Consider the following 13,309-nt stretch of genomic DNA (forward strand, 5'->3'; position numbering starts at 1 on the left):
GGTCCCCCTCCTGCAGTTGAGGGCTGCAGGTGGCACCGTCCTGTTGTTATTCTGTCTCTGGATGAGCTCTGGAGGCAGCAAATGTCCCCGTGGACTGTGGGGTGCCCGGTGCTCGCTGCTGCAGCCGTGGGTGACGACTCCCAACAGCGAGCAGGAGTCCCAGGGCGGCTGTGGCTTTGTGCCTTGGCCGAGGGGCACTGCCTTTGGTGAGAGCACGGGGGGACCTGAGCGGTGCTGGCTGTGACGGGTCCTTGGCAGGTGTTAATGGGGAGTGCAGCTGCTCTGCATTTTTGGGGTGATCATAGCCCCACGGCGGAGGAGGGACTGTCTCCGAATCCCCTGGATGGTACCAGAGGCCAAACAGCCTCTTCCTCCAGCGCCGTCGCTCCCGAGCAGGGAAGGAGCTGTGCCCTTATTAACTCTGATTTCTGCTCTTCATAATCATATGCCGTTATGTGCATTCACCGGGAGCCCTTTGGCCTTAACGACCCCGCTGGAATAACCACGCAAAGAAAAAAACCTTCAGGGCCTTGAGCTGCCCGTAATTGCAACCCCCAGCCATAAACGGTGGCGATGCAAATGGAGCACGGTGGCGATGCAAATGCCGGGCGGCGGAGGGGAGCGGGTCGGGGTCTGCGTGGGAGCAGGAGTGGGAGCAGGGGGCTGCAGCCATGCTGTTGGTGGGGGAATGGCCTTTTTCTCGCCTTCCTGCCAGGGCTCGGGACTCGGGGTGCACAGAAGTTTGGATAGATGGGCAAAGCAGCCACGGTTTCCTAAATGGCCCCGGTTCTTACCAGGGTTAATAACTGGGTGTCAGATGACTTGTGAGAGCAGCCACTCCATTAGAAATGCTAATGGGCTTCTCCCCTTTCCCTGCTCCACATCCTCGAGATCTTGATGCTAAATAGGTTGGAAAGTCAAATTCAAAACTCCCCCAGCTCCTGGCCCTTCCCGAAGCTCCCCAACAGGCCCCATTGCTGCCTCCCTCCTGCTTTGCAGCCCGTCCCCTTCCCAGGACGAAGCTGCCGGGCTCTGCAGCTGGCAAGGGAGTCCCTCAGGAAGGGTCTGCGGGGGCTCGGACCCCGCGGGGAGCAGCCCTGGCCGGCGGCAGCACCCAGCCCATCGCATCTCCCTCCTCCTCTGAGCCTCTTCTGCAGCCTGATCTGGCTGAATCCCAGCACAGGGACCCCGTCCTCTGTGGTCTGGTGGTGGGAGAGCTCTGGGGTCCTTTGCGTTGGCTGGAGACCTCCAGTCATGGTCGTGGGCTGTTGGCCCCGCGAGAGGCTGTTTGGGGGCTGGAGGGGATGCTTGGGACTGTGCAGGGATGCTCCAGCTGGGAGCGGGACCCGGCAACCTCCGCGATGTTTCATGTATCAAACTATAATTAGGAGCAAAGGGCAGGGGGGTGCAAAGGAGCATTAATAAATTATCTTCCTTGTTGTTAATTGACGTGTCTCAGAGTCAGCCGATCGTTGAGCCGAGGGCTTGGCTCCCCTTCCAGGCGCATCACAGGCTTGTTACTGCCATCATTAGCATATTCAGGTTTTCCTGCTTAAAGCCAATTAGCTCCTGGCCAGCCCTGATTGGGGAGTCGTGGCCTCATTTGCACATTTTTGAATCGGTGAAAGCATCAAAAATAATGGAGGCAAGCCTGGGATGGAAAGCGCCTGGGGGGCTCTGCCTGCTGGGGAGGTGCTGGCAGGACCCACTGCCTCCTCCGAAGGGGCAGCGGGGAAGGAGTAATTAGGAATAAAAAGGAACATGGCCTAATTTGCTCCCGGGCGGCTTGATGGCGAGTTCAGCCTTCTGTGCCTCGCACTGAGGTTCAACAGATGCCCCAGTGCTTTGCTCTGGGAAGAGGAGGTGATGGAGGGGACCGGGGTGGTGGGTAAGTACAGCTGCCCACGCGTGTCCCCTGCCCTGCTTTAGGGAATGGGGGGGTCCGGCATGTCCCCCGGCAGCCGGGGTCTCCTTGGCAGAGCCCGGAGTGGGGGCACAAGGCTGGATGCGTCCCTCCTGGCATCCCACCCCCATCGCTGCTTTCTCCCCCCTTGCTTCCCAGCAAAGGTGCTGCTATTTTAGCTGCCTTGAAGGGAAAGGCCGGTATCTTAAAGTCTGCATAACTGGTTCCAGTTTAACAACTTCATAGCTGCTGTGCGGCCACAAAGGCAGCCTTGTCCCGCCGGGTGAGATAAGCCTGTTGGGGCGATTCATATGCAGATCCGGGTGGTACCGGGTGTCTGCTGGGAGAGGATAAATCTGTCCCAAGCCTTGTCCCCCTCTCCTGGTTCCAAACTGTTTTACATTTACACAAAAAAGGTTCTGTCCCCCATTGAGTCCGGTCCCGGGCAGCCTGTCACCCTGCCTTTGAGAGAGGAGGTCCCCTGGAACCACTGCCGGACCCCACTGGGTGCCCCCTGCCCAGACGGGGCTGGGCTGGGGCGGGCAAACGGAGCCGTCACCGACGCTAAGCTGGGCTGTCCTGGCCGGTTTTGTCCTCCACGTCATCCCCGTCGCCCATCTTATTGCCTTGAAAGAGTCACTTTCTTTGGCCCTGCAGAAAGCTCTCAACCATATCCCCTCCAGCAGAAATCCCCTTGCCTTTCACTGGCTTTTGTCGGGGGCTTTTTTTGTCAGCGCTCATTTGTTGTTTTTTTGTGGTTTTTTTTTTTTAATAATAACAGAGAGGGTCTTTTTCTTCCTTTTCCACTTTTGGTGATAACACAGAACCTTCAAGACCCAATCCAGACTGCACCCATCACCCACGTCTGCAGTTAATCTGGGGTTTCGGAGTCTCCCTTCACGTTCCTGGCACAGGTTGGACCTGTGTCTGTGCTAAAGATACTGCCTGGCATTTTTTTGGGGGGGGATGAATTGTGGGCATGTGAAGCTGCCATGTGAGCAGCCGGCGTGGGTGCTAACGCAGGGATGCTCTCAGGCTGGAGACTTATTTATCAGTGAGGTTGTCCTCCAACGGGCGCATACGTTACTTTATGCCTTAGGCTCGGTGCTGGGAGGAGTTCTTCGTCTGCAACAAAATCATCCCAGAGTCAAGGAATCGTGAACCAATTAACCCTGGAAAGTTATGTCGGCCCAGTTTTTTTGAAGTCTGCTTTGATTCCCTGCCTGCTCTGGCTGTTAATCTGTATTTAATGCAGCTTTCTGCATTTTTATCAGGGCTGTAAGTTATTGCACCTTGCTACCTCAACAGAGGAGGTAATCAATCTAAAGGAGGGCCCCCGGGGAGCACAGCCGTAATCTGCAATTTCCCATTGACTATAACGGAGGGAACATCCCGGAGAGGTCCAGCAGCCTTTGGAAATGCACCTGGGCTGAGAGCAATTAGGGGATGTTACAGACGTGAGCTGTGGGCTCAGCCCCTCGGTGAGCGGTCACGGCAGCCCCGGGTCGCGGGTGGCTGCCCGTGCAGAGCACGAGGTGGTACAGCAGTGATCACGCAGCCCCCGAGCGCACGGGTACCACAGCGTGGAGGGCAAGAGGAGGATGGGGACGGGTGACCGGGGTGGGTGGAAAGGAAAACTTGGTGAAACCATAAGCGAAATGGCTCCCGGGAGGCTCTGAAGCAGATGGTGGCGTTTTCCATCCCTCTCCGTGAATTTGCTGTTTTCTTTCAGCATTAACAGCTTCACGTGTTGAATATTTCTACATAGGAAGTCCCATTTCTGATGCCTCTCAAATGCAGATGTTTTAGCATCTAATTTATCAGCTTAATCAAAGGTAACAGAGTTTTCTCGGGGTCTCCTCTCAAGGTACAAGTTCTCTCCAAGGCTGCTGAGGTGCTCTCTCATTGCAGTGTCGCCTACTTGTAGGCAATGCTCAGTGTTCCTGAGGCGTTTTCTTAAGGTCAATAAGAATTAACTGTAAATTTAATTAAAGTTTCGGATGCTTGCACTAAAGTGGAGCATAACAGAAGCCTGGTCCGCTCTTTGCCAGTTTAAGCCAGATCTGGAGGGAGATGGGGGTTATCAATAATTAACTGGGGTGATATAGGGGAAAGTATTAGGGAGTTAATGAAAGTGTGAAATAGCGTAATTATCTTACGTCGCTGGGAGTGATGGAGCTGCTGAGGAAGAGGAGGTGTTGCACAATTTGCTCGGAGGCTGCCGTGTTCCTGATGTGGCCCCAGGATGACGTGGGGGCCCAGCGCCTTTGCCGCCACCCTGACCCCAGCGGCCGGTGGCTCTGCATTAACCGACTGTGGGATTGAGGGTTTAAAACCAAAAGTCGGCAGCATCCAGCCCATGGAGGGGTTGTGCATCTTTGGTTCCCGTCAGAAACAAAGCTGTAGCTGTGTTGGAGCCTGTCTGAGGGTCTGCCTAAGTGCTGGCTGGCAGAGCTTATGGCTCTGATGGACCAGCCTTGGGGGGCCGTGCAGGGGATGTCACTGCCCCATGGCTGTCCCCAGAGGGGGGACCAAGTATGTGGCCACGCTGGCAGGGGAAGGTCTTTGCGCCCCATCGCACAGCCCACGGGCGCGGGAGCTGCTTGCTGCTGCTCCAGCACTACCTGTGCAAACAGAGTTGGGAATCCTTGCCCCAACATGGGCTTTTATTAAAAATTCTGTTTTAATTAAATTTTAATTAAGCTTAGGGTGGTGTGGTTGGCTTTAATTAAAGTTGGTGCGGTTCTTGTGTGCTGAGAAGCCCTTGGTCAGCAGGATGAGCGCGGGGAAGGTGCTGGTATTGCTGGGTAAGGGTCTCCTGGGCTGCATGAGGTGAGTGGGGTCCTGAGGAGTCCTGGGGGTCCCTCTGTCCCACAGACCCCTTAGGGATGGCTTTGGCACCATGGGGCTCAGCCTGGCCCTTGCTGTCCTTCTGCAAAAAGGAGGAGGGGGGTACAATGGCTTTCATTAAAATGTTTTAGCAAAACCTTTGCTGGGGCATCCAGACTCATGTCGTTCTTCGTGGTGACTACGTCAGAGCTCTCGGAGAGCACCACTGTTACAGGGGCAGCTCATGGGTGTCCTCTCCAGTTTATGTCCTCAGAAACATCGCAACAGCAACTGCAGCAAACCCAAACCGTTGGGTTTTCCAAAAGCTGAGCACAACCATGAATTCCTGAGCTCAGGTCAACTTGGTGCCAGTCTGGGGAGCACAGGCTGAGAAAAGGAGTGTTTTGGTTTAATGTGGACTCTCCAGGCTCTCGGATCACGTCATCCCAAGTGTTGGCTGTTTGATAATAAACAGTTTATTGCCCACTGAGGAGAAGAACCGTTTTAGGTCTTGAGCCCATGTTTGCCGAGAGAGGGTTTTGAGCGGGTGAGCAGCAGGAGGAAGGAGCCGCTTTGCCGTGCAGTAATCCCGGTGGCATCCGGGGAAGCGCTGCAGAAATGCTTCAACAAGTCACCCAGAGAAGCAGCGTGAAGCAGCCCGGCAAACCCTACGGCAGGTTTCTCAACGTAACTAGAGTTAAACATGCCTGGCTTGCGGGCGGGGGGAAGCCCAAGCGGCGGGTTGGAGGTGTGCTGACAGAGGTGTTCGGAGATGTGCGGTTGGTTTTGGCTTGGCTCCGGGCAAGCGCAGCAGGGAAGGAATGGGGTATGGGACGCAAGAGCCTGATTCTGGTTTGGGAGGGTGCTTCCCAGTGGGAACGCCAGCAGTCAACCCCTCCAGTGAGTGCAGTTATTTGGGATGTGCGGGGGAAAGATGCTGAAAAGTTTGGGGAGAGCACCCATTGCTGTCCCCAGGATGTAGGTACCCCCGGAGGGCACCCACCTGCCTGGGCACTGCTGCTGCCAAACAGGAGGGGCTGGGCTGCCAGACAGGGACGGTGGGGACAAGAAGTGGCTTTGAAAATGCTGGCACTGTCCAGAAAAAAAAAAAAGGGGGGGGGGGGGAAGCCACAAGTGGCTTTTGCCTCTTGTTTGGGGGAGGGAGTTGTGCGGGGCCCAGCATTGCTCGCAAATGCTTTTAATAAAGTGTTCTTTCCTACGTCCAGGGGAAAAAAAAAAAACCAAACCCAAAACCTCAAGCCTTTTCCCATTACATAAGGAGCAGATGCTGCTGGGCAGAGCCCTGGCTTCCCCACAGCTCAGCCCCGGCTGCTGCGTGGCCCGTCCCCTCTTGCCGTGGGGGGGACAAGCCCCTATGTAGCGGGATGAGGATCCCCGAAATACCCCGTCCTGCCCCAACGTGCTGCTGCCAAGAGCCGACTTCGCTGCGGGACCCAGCTGCAGCGCGGCAGGAAGGTCCATCCTCATCCTCCTGCTCTGCCCGCATTCCCGTGAGGATCCCCGGAGCAGGGGTTTGGAGCTCTCCCTGCCCTCGTGTGGGTCAGTTTGACCTCAGACAAGTGATGTTAAAAAAAAAAAGCGCCTTTCCCTGCCTGGCTGAGGGAGGAGAGGTGTATGGGGACAGCGGGGGAAGCTCCTCTCCTTTCCAGTGAGCCCCAAGGGACACTGGGTGGAGCAGCCGCAGGGGTGCAGGGACACCCCAGGGGAAACTCGAGTTTTAAAACCAGAATTCGTCCAAGTTCAGGCAAAGTGGAAAGTCCTTGTAGGAAAAACTCTGTCCAGTGCCAACTCTCTCCTTTCGGTTAAGTGAAACGTCTCAGTTAGACTTGATATTTCTGCTTTTTTTAATCCCTTGTTGATGTACTTCATGAAAATTAGTATTTGGGTATTGGTACTTTTTCCAAGAGATTTCCTTATCCCTGTAGCTTGTCCGGGGATACCTCTGGGTGTGGAACGACTTGGGTTGGGTCCCATGAGTTTGCTGACCCATACAAGTGATTTTGTGTCGGGATGGTGGGTGTTTGTTGGCTGGCTGGATGTCAGCACCTAGGCAGCAGCTGGTACAGAGCCATGTGGCTGCTTGGTGCCTCAGTTTCCCGCTGAAAACCAGTGTTTGCCACTGGGTTAAGTGCTCTGCCATCTGCTAAGAGAAGTCCTAGGTGGGAGCAAAGGAAATGCTTATTCTATATATATATTACACATATTTTTGTGTGCACACAGACGTAGCTTTTGTTTCAGAAGAACGATTGAAGTGGTTTGGTCATTTCCCAAAGTATTAAGCAAACCTCTGAAAGCCTCACGTCCCCTCCCTGCGGGAAAGCAGCCTCCTGCTTGGGACAGAGCCAGTGCGAGGAGAGCCGCCCAGGTGGGGTGGACAGCACGGCTGAGCCCCTGGCACGGGAGCAGAACGCTGCTGTGTTCCGAGCAGGATGAGTTTCCAGCCCGGGGCTTTCAGCAAGAGACTCCTGGGGAAGGGGAGCGTGCATGTCACCCCGAGCACGATGGAGGGAATGGGGACCGCGACTTGTGACAGCACAGATGAAATAAGTTGTTTCAATCCCACATGCGCCCCGTGAAGAGCGAGCTCCATCTCTGCATCCACGTAGGGTCTTGTCAGCGAGGGGTCCTGTGTGGGGTGCTGTGGGAGCGAACTGGTGGGACTTGGCTGGGACGCAGCACCAAGAGCTGCCGGTCCCCTGGCACATCTGCACTGCCTGTCCCTGCCACATCTGCACTGTCTGCCCGCAAGGGAAACCGTGGGGAGCAGCAGCAGGTCGGGGTGGCACTGCGTGGCGCGGAGCCACATGGGTGCTGTGCCCGCAGGGACCCATGAGCTGCCTCCCGGCTGGCCCCGCAGTCTTGGCTCGGGGGGCTCCACCGTTGGGGAAACCAAATCTCCTCTTCACCAGGGTGGCCTGCAGGGATGTGTCCACCCCCAAGAACAAGGGGAACATGAAGGGCTCTGGGGGGTGTGAAGGGCTCTGGGGCAGGTGCCTGTGCTGGTGGCAGGGGGGACCCATTCTGCACCCCCTGGCTTTCCTCATAGGGTGAAGTGCCTGGGTAATTTCTCCGGCAATTAATGCCTCATTAAAGTGCACAAGGGAACAATCAGGGCAGTGAATTTTACACAGCACAATGGCTGAGCTCTGAGAGGTTTTCTGCCTCTTTTTTTTAAAAAAAAAAAAAAAAAAAAAAAAAAAGGAAACTGTCTTTTTCTGGCCTTAACTGCTTGCTGCCTGGAGGCAGAAGAGGTGAGAGCTTTGGTGGGCGTCTCCATCCCCAACCACCGCTTGGGTGCACACCCCTGTGCTATGATGACCTCTTTCCTCTTTGCAGCCCTACGTGGGGAGTTGGCACTTCCAGGACACGTAATTGGGCTGGAGGCTGGGATGAGAACCAGCCCCAGCCCAAAAACGCACATGTCAAAATGCCAGTTGCCACCACTGAAACTCTCTGGAGGGAGGAGAAGGGGGCAGGATGGATTTCCAGGGTTGGGAAGGGATTGTGGGGGACCTCCGAGGGGGACTGACAGCCTGCAAGTGCTCTCTGGATGGTGCTGCTGGTGGGGCAGAGTGACAGGGAGTCCCTTCCCGGGGGCAGACACGGGGGGGGGGGGGGGATGAAGAGGAGGCTGAGACAAGGCAAACAGAAAGGAGAGACCTGGGCAGGGGGCTCCTAGGAGGGATTTTGAAGACGAGGAGGTGACCAGTGGGGTGTGAGAAGGCAGTGTCGCTGGCAGGAGGGGAAGGAGAGTGGCAGTGGTGGTTGAGAAACTTCTTGGCATTTCTGGCTAGGTTTTGGGGCTTGTTCGTGCTCGTCCCCGTCATAGTATCAGGTTGGAGCAGTCGTGTCTTGAGTCCTGAACGTGCCCCTTTCTCTCCTCAGGAGCCTGATGCCACGGACGCTGGAAGGGCAGATCACAATGGAGAAGACCCCCAGCTACTTCGTCACCAAGGAGGCTCCTCGGCGCATCTACAACATGTCTCGGGACACAAAACTGATCGTGGTTGTGCGCAACCCCGTCACCCGCGCCATCTCAGACTACACACAGACGCTCTCCAAAAACCCCGCCATCCCCAGCTTCCAGGCACTGGCCTTCAAAAACGTCAGCACGGGACTGATTGACACGAGCTGGAGCGCAGTGAGGATCGGGATCTACGCCAAGCACCTGGACAACTGGCTGCAGTACTTTCCCCTCTCCAAATTCCTCTTTGTCAGCGGGGAGAGGCTCGTCAGCGACCCGGCCGGGGAGATGGGTCGTGTCCAGGACTTTCTGGGTCTCAAGAGGGTGGTGACGGACAAACATTTCTATTTTAATGAGACCAAGGGCTTTCCCTGCCTGAAGAAGCCGGAGGGTGGCAGCAAGCCCCGCTGCCTGGGGAAATCCAAGGGGCGGCCGCACCCCAAAATCGACATGCAGGTGGTCCAGCGCCTGCGGGAGTTTTACAGACCCTTCAACATGAAGTTTTATCAAATGACAGGGCAGGACTTCGGGTGGGACTGAGCCATCCACAGGGCACGCCGCCGTGCTGGGACCTGGTCTGCCCAGTAGTGTGCAAATCCAGCGCTGCGGTCCAGGGATGCCCTTGGCCACCGTGGTCCAGGGGTGCCCGTGGCCGCCCCACCAGCAACCTCCTCCCTTCGTTCTAATTTATATCAGACCTTTTCCAGCGAGAAACGGACTCTTCTGGAGTAGAGAGAAATATTTAAGAAATAAAACCACAGATGACCCCTTTCCCCTCCCTGACCAGATTAAATATTCTTCCATATAAATCTTGCTAATCTATATTAACTGTGACCGTCCTCGGTGGCGAGTGGGAGCGTGTGAGTGGGTGGGTGGGTGCGTGCGCGGGGACGACAGCTCTGCCATCCACAGTAAAAAGCTTTGGAAACCAGTTGGCCACTGGGGCGTGCAGCCAGTGGGTTTGTGCTAAGGCAAATTCTGGTGCTGGGCGCAGGCAGTGGCTGCTGTCAGGTGGTGGATGAGGCTGGCCGAGCAGCAGACCCCACGTGTGGGAGAAGTTTTACAGGTAGAAAATAGTCTGCAGGAATTTCCTCATTAAGAGAAACAGTTAACGGCAGTAGTTTTGAATAAATGCCAGGTCCAGGGTTAGGGAGAGGGAGTTGCGTATCACATACCTTCTTATGTTCTTTGAGTAACCCAGATGATAAAGCCGGGCATTTCTAACCCTTGGGATGAAAATCCCTCCTTCCCCTGAATTCACCCAAGCAGAGCAAACAAAAGCCCCAAACTCTGATCTTTCAGTTCAATAATCTCAATAGATTTTCAAATCTGCAGCCATAGAGGGCCATCACGGGAGGCTGCAGAAATTAGTTTAATCTGAATTAACTAGTTTTCCCTTAATTAAAGGTGGGGAAAACATTTAATTAACCTCTAATATCTTATTAGTGACTTGTATTTGTCTCTTTAATGAGCTAATTATGTGTTTTCAAGGGCCCTCAGGCCCCACATTGTTTGCAAATATGCTTTGGCTGCCGTTCCGTTCCTTCCATCCTGCTGCATCCCAAAGCTGACTGTCCCACCAGGCGTACCATCGCCTCCCCTCCTCGCTGCTGCTGTCCAGGGGTGATGGAGGTAGCAGGTACCACTTCTCCTGGGATGCACACTACGCACCGGCCCCTTTCCTCCCAGCTCCGGGGCGATTTTACACTGGCACATTGTGTTTTGCCCTGCACGGCTCTTCCCGCTCCCGTGTCCCATCCGCTGGCACCTCCTTTGTGCCCCTTGGAGGTGACATGTATTTTCTGTACTGATGCTCTGGGCTGTAGCTGAGGTTCAGCATGTTTGCCCCATTCAGCCACTGGGCTCGTCTGGTCGCTGCCGGGATGAGTGACATGTGCAGGGACAGGCTTATCGTGATGTCAGAGTTAAATGCAAACAGTTTGCCTGTTTCTGCGCGGGGAGCAGGCATGGTGGTGGTGATGCGTGAGCGATGCTGGGGACGGACGCAGATGCCACCGGCATGGTGCCAGAGCCTGGGGGCTCTATGGCTGGTGTTAAGAAACTGAGATATTGTAAAAGAATAGTAAGAAGAGATGAAGTGTGGCCTGGTTTTCTGCTGGTTAAAATCCCTCCGAGCGATGCGGCCATCGCCGGGAGGGACTCGGCACCCTGTGCCCAGTGCGGGGTCCCCTCGGCTGTGTCCCCCCAGGACTGCAAGTGCCCCGTCCGCCGACCCGCTGGGGTGGGATGTCGGAGCGGCTGGAGCCTGTTGTCAGCCTGGCTGGCAGCTCCGCATGATGGACTGCGCTCTGCTTGTTTAGGTTTTGTTTCCAGCCACGACATTCGACCAAATTATTCTCCACGAAGGGCTTTAAAGTTTCCCAAGTGCCTGTGAAAGCCTGGAAACGCTGATAGTGATCCTATTTCTCAGCTGAGTGACTGCATTCAGCCCCAGCCATATTGATATGCAAAACGTTAAGGGTCCCGGCTCTAAAGATGGTTTCTGTCTGCCCTGTGAAAGGGAGCCATACTTTTTTAAAGCCCGGGCCTTTCTAAAGCCGCACAATACCATATAGACTATGCCATTTAAAGCATCTGAAGCGACCCAAAATGTATTGAAAGCTTGCTTTGCAGACTCATTAAGACTACTCAATAGGTTCTGGCAAATACCGTGCCAGGGCTGACCGCACGGATTAAGACTTTTGAAGTGTTACACAAACCCCCTGCTTAAACTAATTGCTGCCCCGCAGCTCATGAGGTCAAGTATTTGTATTCATTGCCTCCGAGAGGAGCCACTTATGGGTCTGTCCAGGTGAAGTCTGCACTTCATTAGATCAAGACAATAAAAGCGGCTTTGGGGAGGCAGGGGGAAGGTGCCCGGGATGAAATCTCCCAGCTCTTGCTCTGAGCACAAGCACAGGCTTATGTCCACCAGGGCAGCGGTTTGGGTCGTTTCTGTTGCTTTCGAGAGCCCCAGCGGAGTGATGCGCTTCCAACCAAAGCTGCTCGGTGGAGGATGGCAGCTGGACCGGTGGCTCTGCCAGGATCTGCATCCAGTTGCTCCCTGGTCACCTGCGGCATGTGGGACACAGTGCCCACGTCCCACTCGTGCTGTGGTGTGGGTCCACTCAGTGTCCTGGGGGTTTCTGCTGGAGAAGCCAGTTGGTGTGCAAGGGAAGGGCTGGGGCATGGGAAGGCTGGGCATCACTTGAGCAGCGACTGCTTGAAATTCAGCGTGCTCATCGAGCAGTTCACCATGATCTTTCGTTCCCCAGGGTTGGGTGTGTTCCCTTCACTGGCTGGATGTGGATCCCATCATGTGCTAGTGCAGCGTGTGTTTCTCCTGTCTATCCAGACAGGAAACCACCTTTTGTCATCACTGCCTCATCCTCTAATTAAAAAAGGAGACTAAAGAAAGATCAGCAGCTGATTTTCTGAAGGTGTCGGCTTGCACCTTGGCAGAGGCTTTTGTGCCATGTCACCAAGCACTGAGGACTACTGAAGAAACTTTGCCTCTTTATTGTAGGTGCTTTGGTGGAACTTATTCGGGAGCTTTTTCCCTGGCAACAGGCTCTTAGGGAAATCCAAGCTCATACCGCCTTTGAAGTGTCTTTTGTAATCATAGGTATCAGCCCATGGACCCCGACTTTGGGGCTGCTGTTGCCAGGCTCAGGCAGGGGCTGGGGGGGGGGGGGTCTCACCTGGTGGGAACCTGCGATGCTGCTCGGGAAGTGGCACTGCCAGGGACCACCGGCTGGCTGGGACAGTGGGGCTCTGGCCACTCTCCCTGGTGCACTGCAGTCCCTGCGCAGGAGGTGCCGCAGGGTCAGGGATCATTCAGAAATGCCCCCAAAAAACTCCTGCGGAGGCTCAGGGACAGGCATCAAGCTGTATCTTTCTGCACAAGACCTCTGGAAATAAAGTTTTAAAAAGATTATGCCGAGCTGTGTTGGTGTCTTCTGTGTGGCTGCTATTGCGCACCGCTGGGGAGGGGACATAGTCCCACATGGCTGCTTTTGTGATTTTTTTCCCTTCTTTGTGTCTATCTCAAATTGCTAAAAATCCAGAAACCTGGAAGGGGGTATTTTCCCCCAGGATGGCCGGTGCTGGGAGAATGTCCTTGAAAACTTGGGCAAGCTGGCGCTTCCTCGAGGAAGTGTTTCTAAGTGAGCTCCCAATGTTTGCAGGTAATGCCAAGAGCATTTGGGCAGTGGTGTGGCAATATCTGTTTGCTCTGAGGACGATGACAAGATCCCACACACCGCCAGAGCTGCAGAAATGCCTTTGGGGCAGCACCAGGTCAAACGAGGCAATTGCCAGATCAAGAGGGCGATGGAGATCCAGCTTTGTTGCCAAGTGTGAAATGAAGTTTTCATCCCAGTCTCGGTTAAATAAAGTTTCCATTTCTAACCTCGTTTTTGTTTTGAAAATCCAACTATCCAAAGCGTTGTGGTTCCTGTGCCCTGTGCCTCCCCCTCCACCCCAACTGTTGCTTAAGCCAAGAAGAACAGGGTCACAAGGGCTTTCCAAAATTTTTATTTCCTCCTTCTTCTTTTATCCCAAATTTAGGAGGACAGACGGAAAAGAACAAA

The 13,309-nt window shown here is 54.8% G+C and overlaps 1 protein-coding gene across 1 annotated transcript in view; it reads left to right on the forward strand.

The window, feature by feature from the left end:
- Window positions 1-9,257, forward strand: part of HS3ST6 (heparan sulfate-glucosamine 3-sulfotransferase 6) — a gene marked incomplete at both ends in the record, with an annotated part of 40,817 nt that extends 31,560 nt beyond the window's left edge. Inside the window, one exon of the mRNA XM_082490779.1 lies at window positions 8,639-9,257. Coding sequence (XP_082346905.1) covers window positions 8,639-9,257 — 619 coding nt within the window. The remainder of the gene's footprint in view (window positions 1-8,638) is intronic.
- Window positions 9,258-13,309: the final 4,052 nt, after the last annotated feature.

The sequence above is a fragment of the Vanellus vanellus genome (assembly GCF_965231255.1).
Source record: "Vanellus vanellus genome assembly, chromosome: 14".
Lineage (NCBI taxonomy): Eukaryota > Metazoa > Chordata > Aves > Charadriiformes > Charadriidae > Vanellus > Vanellus vanellus.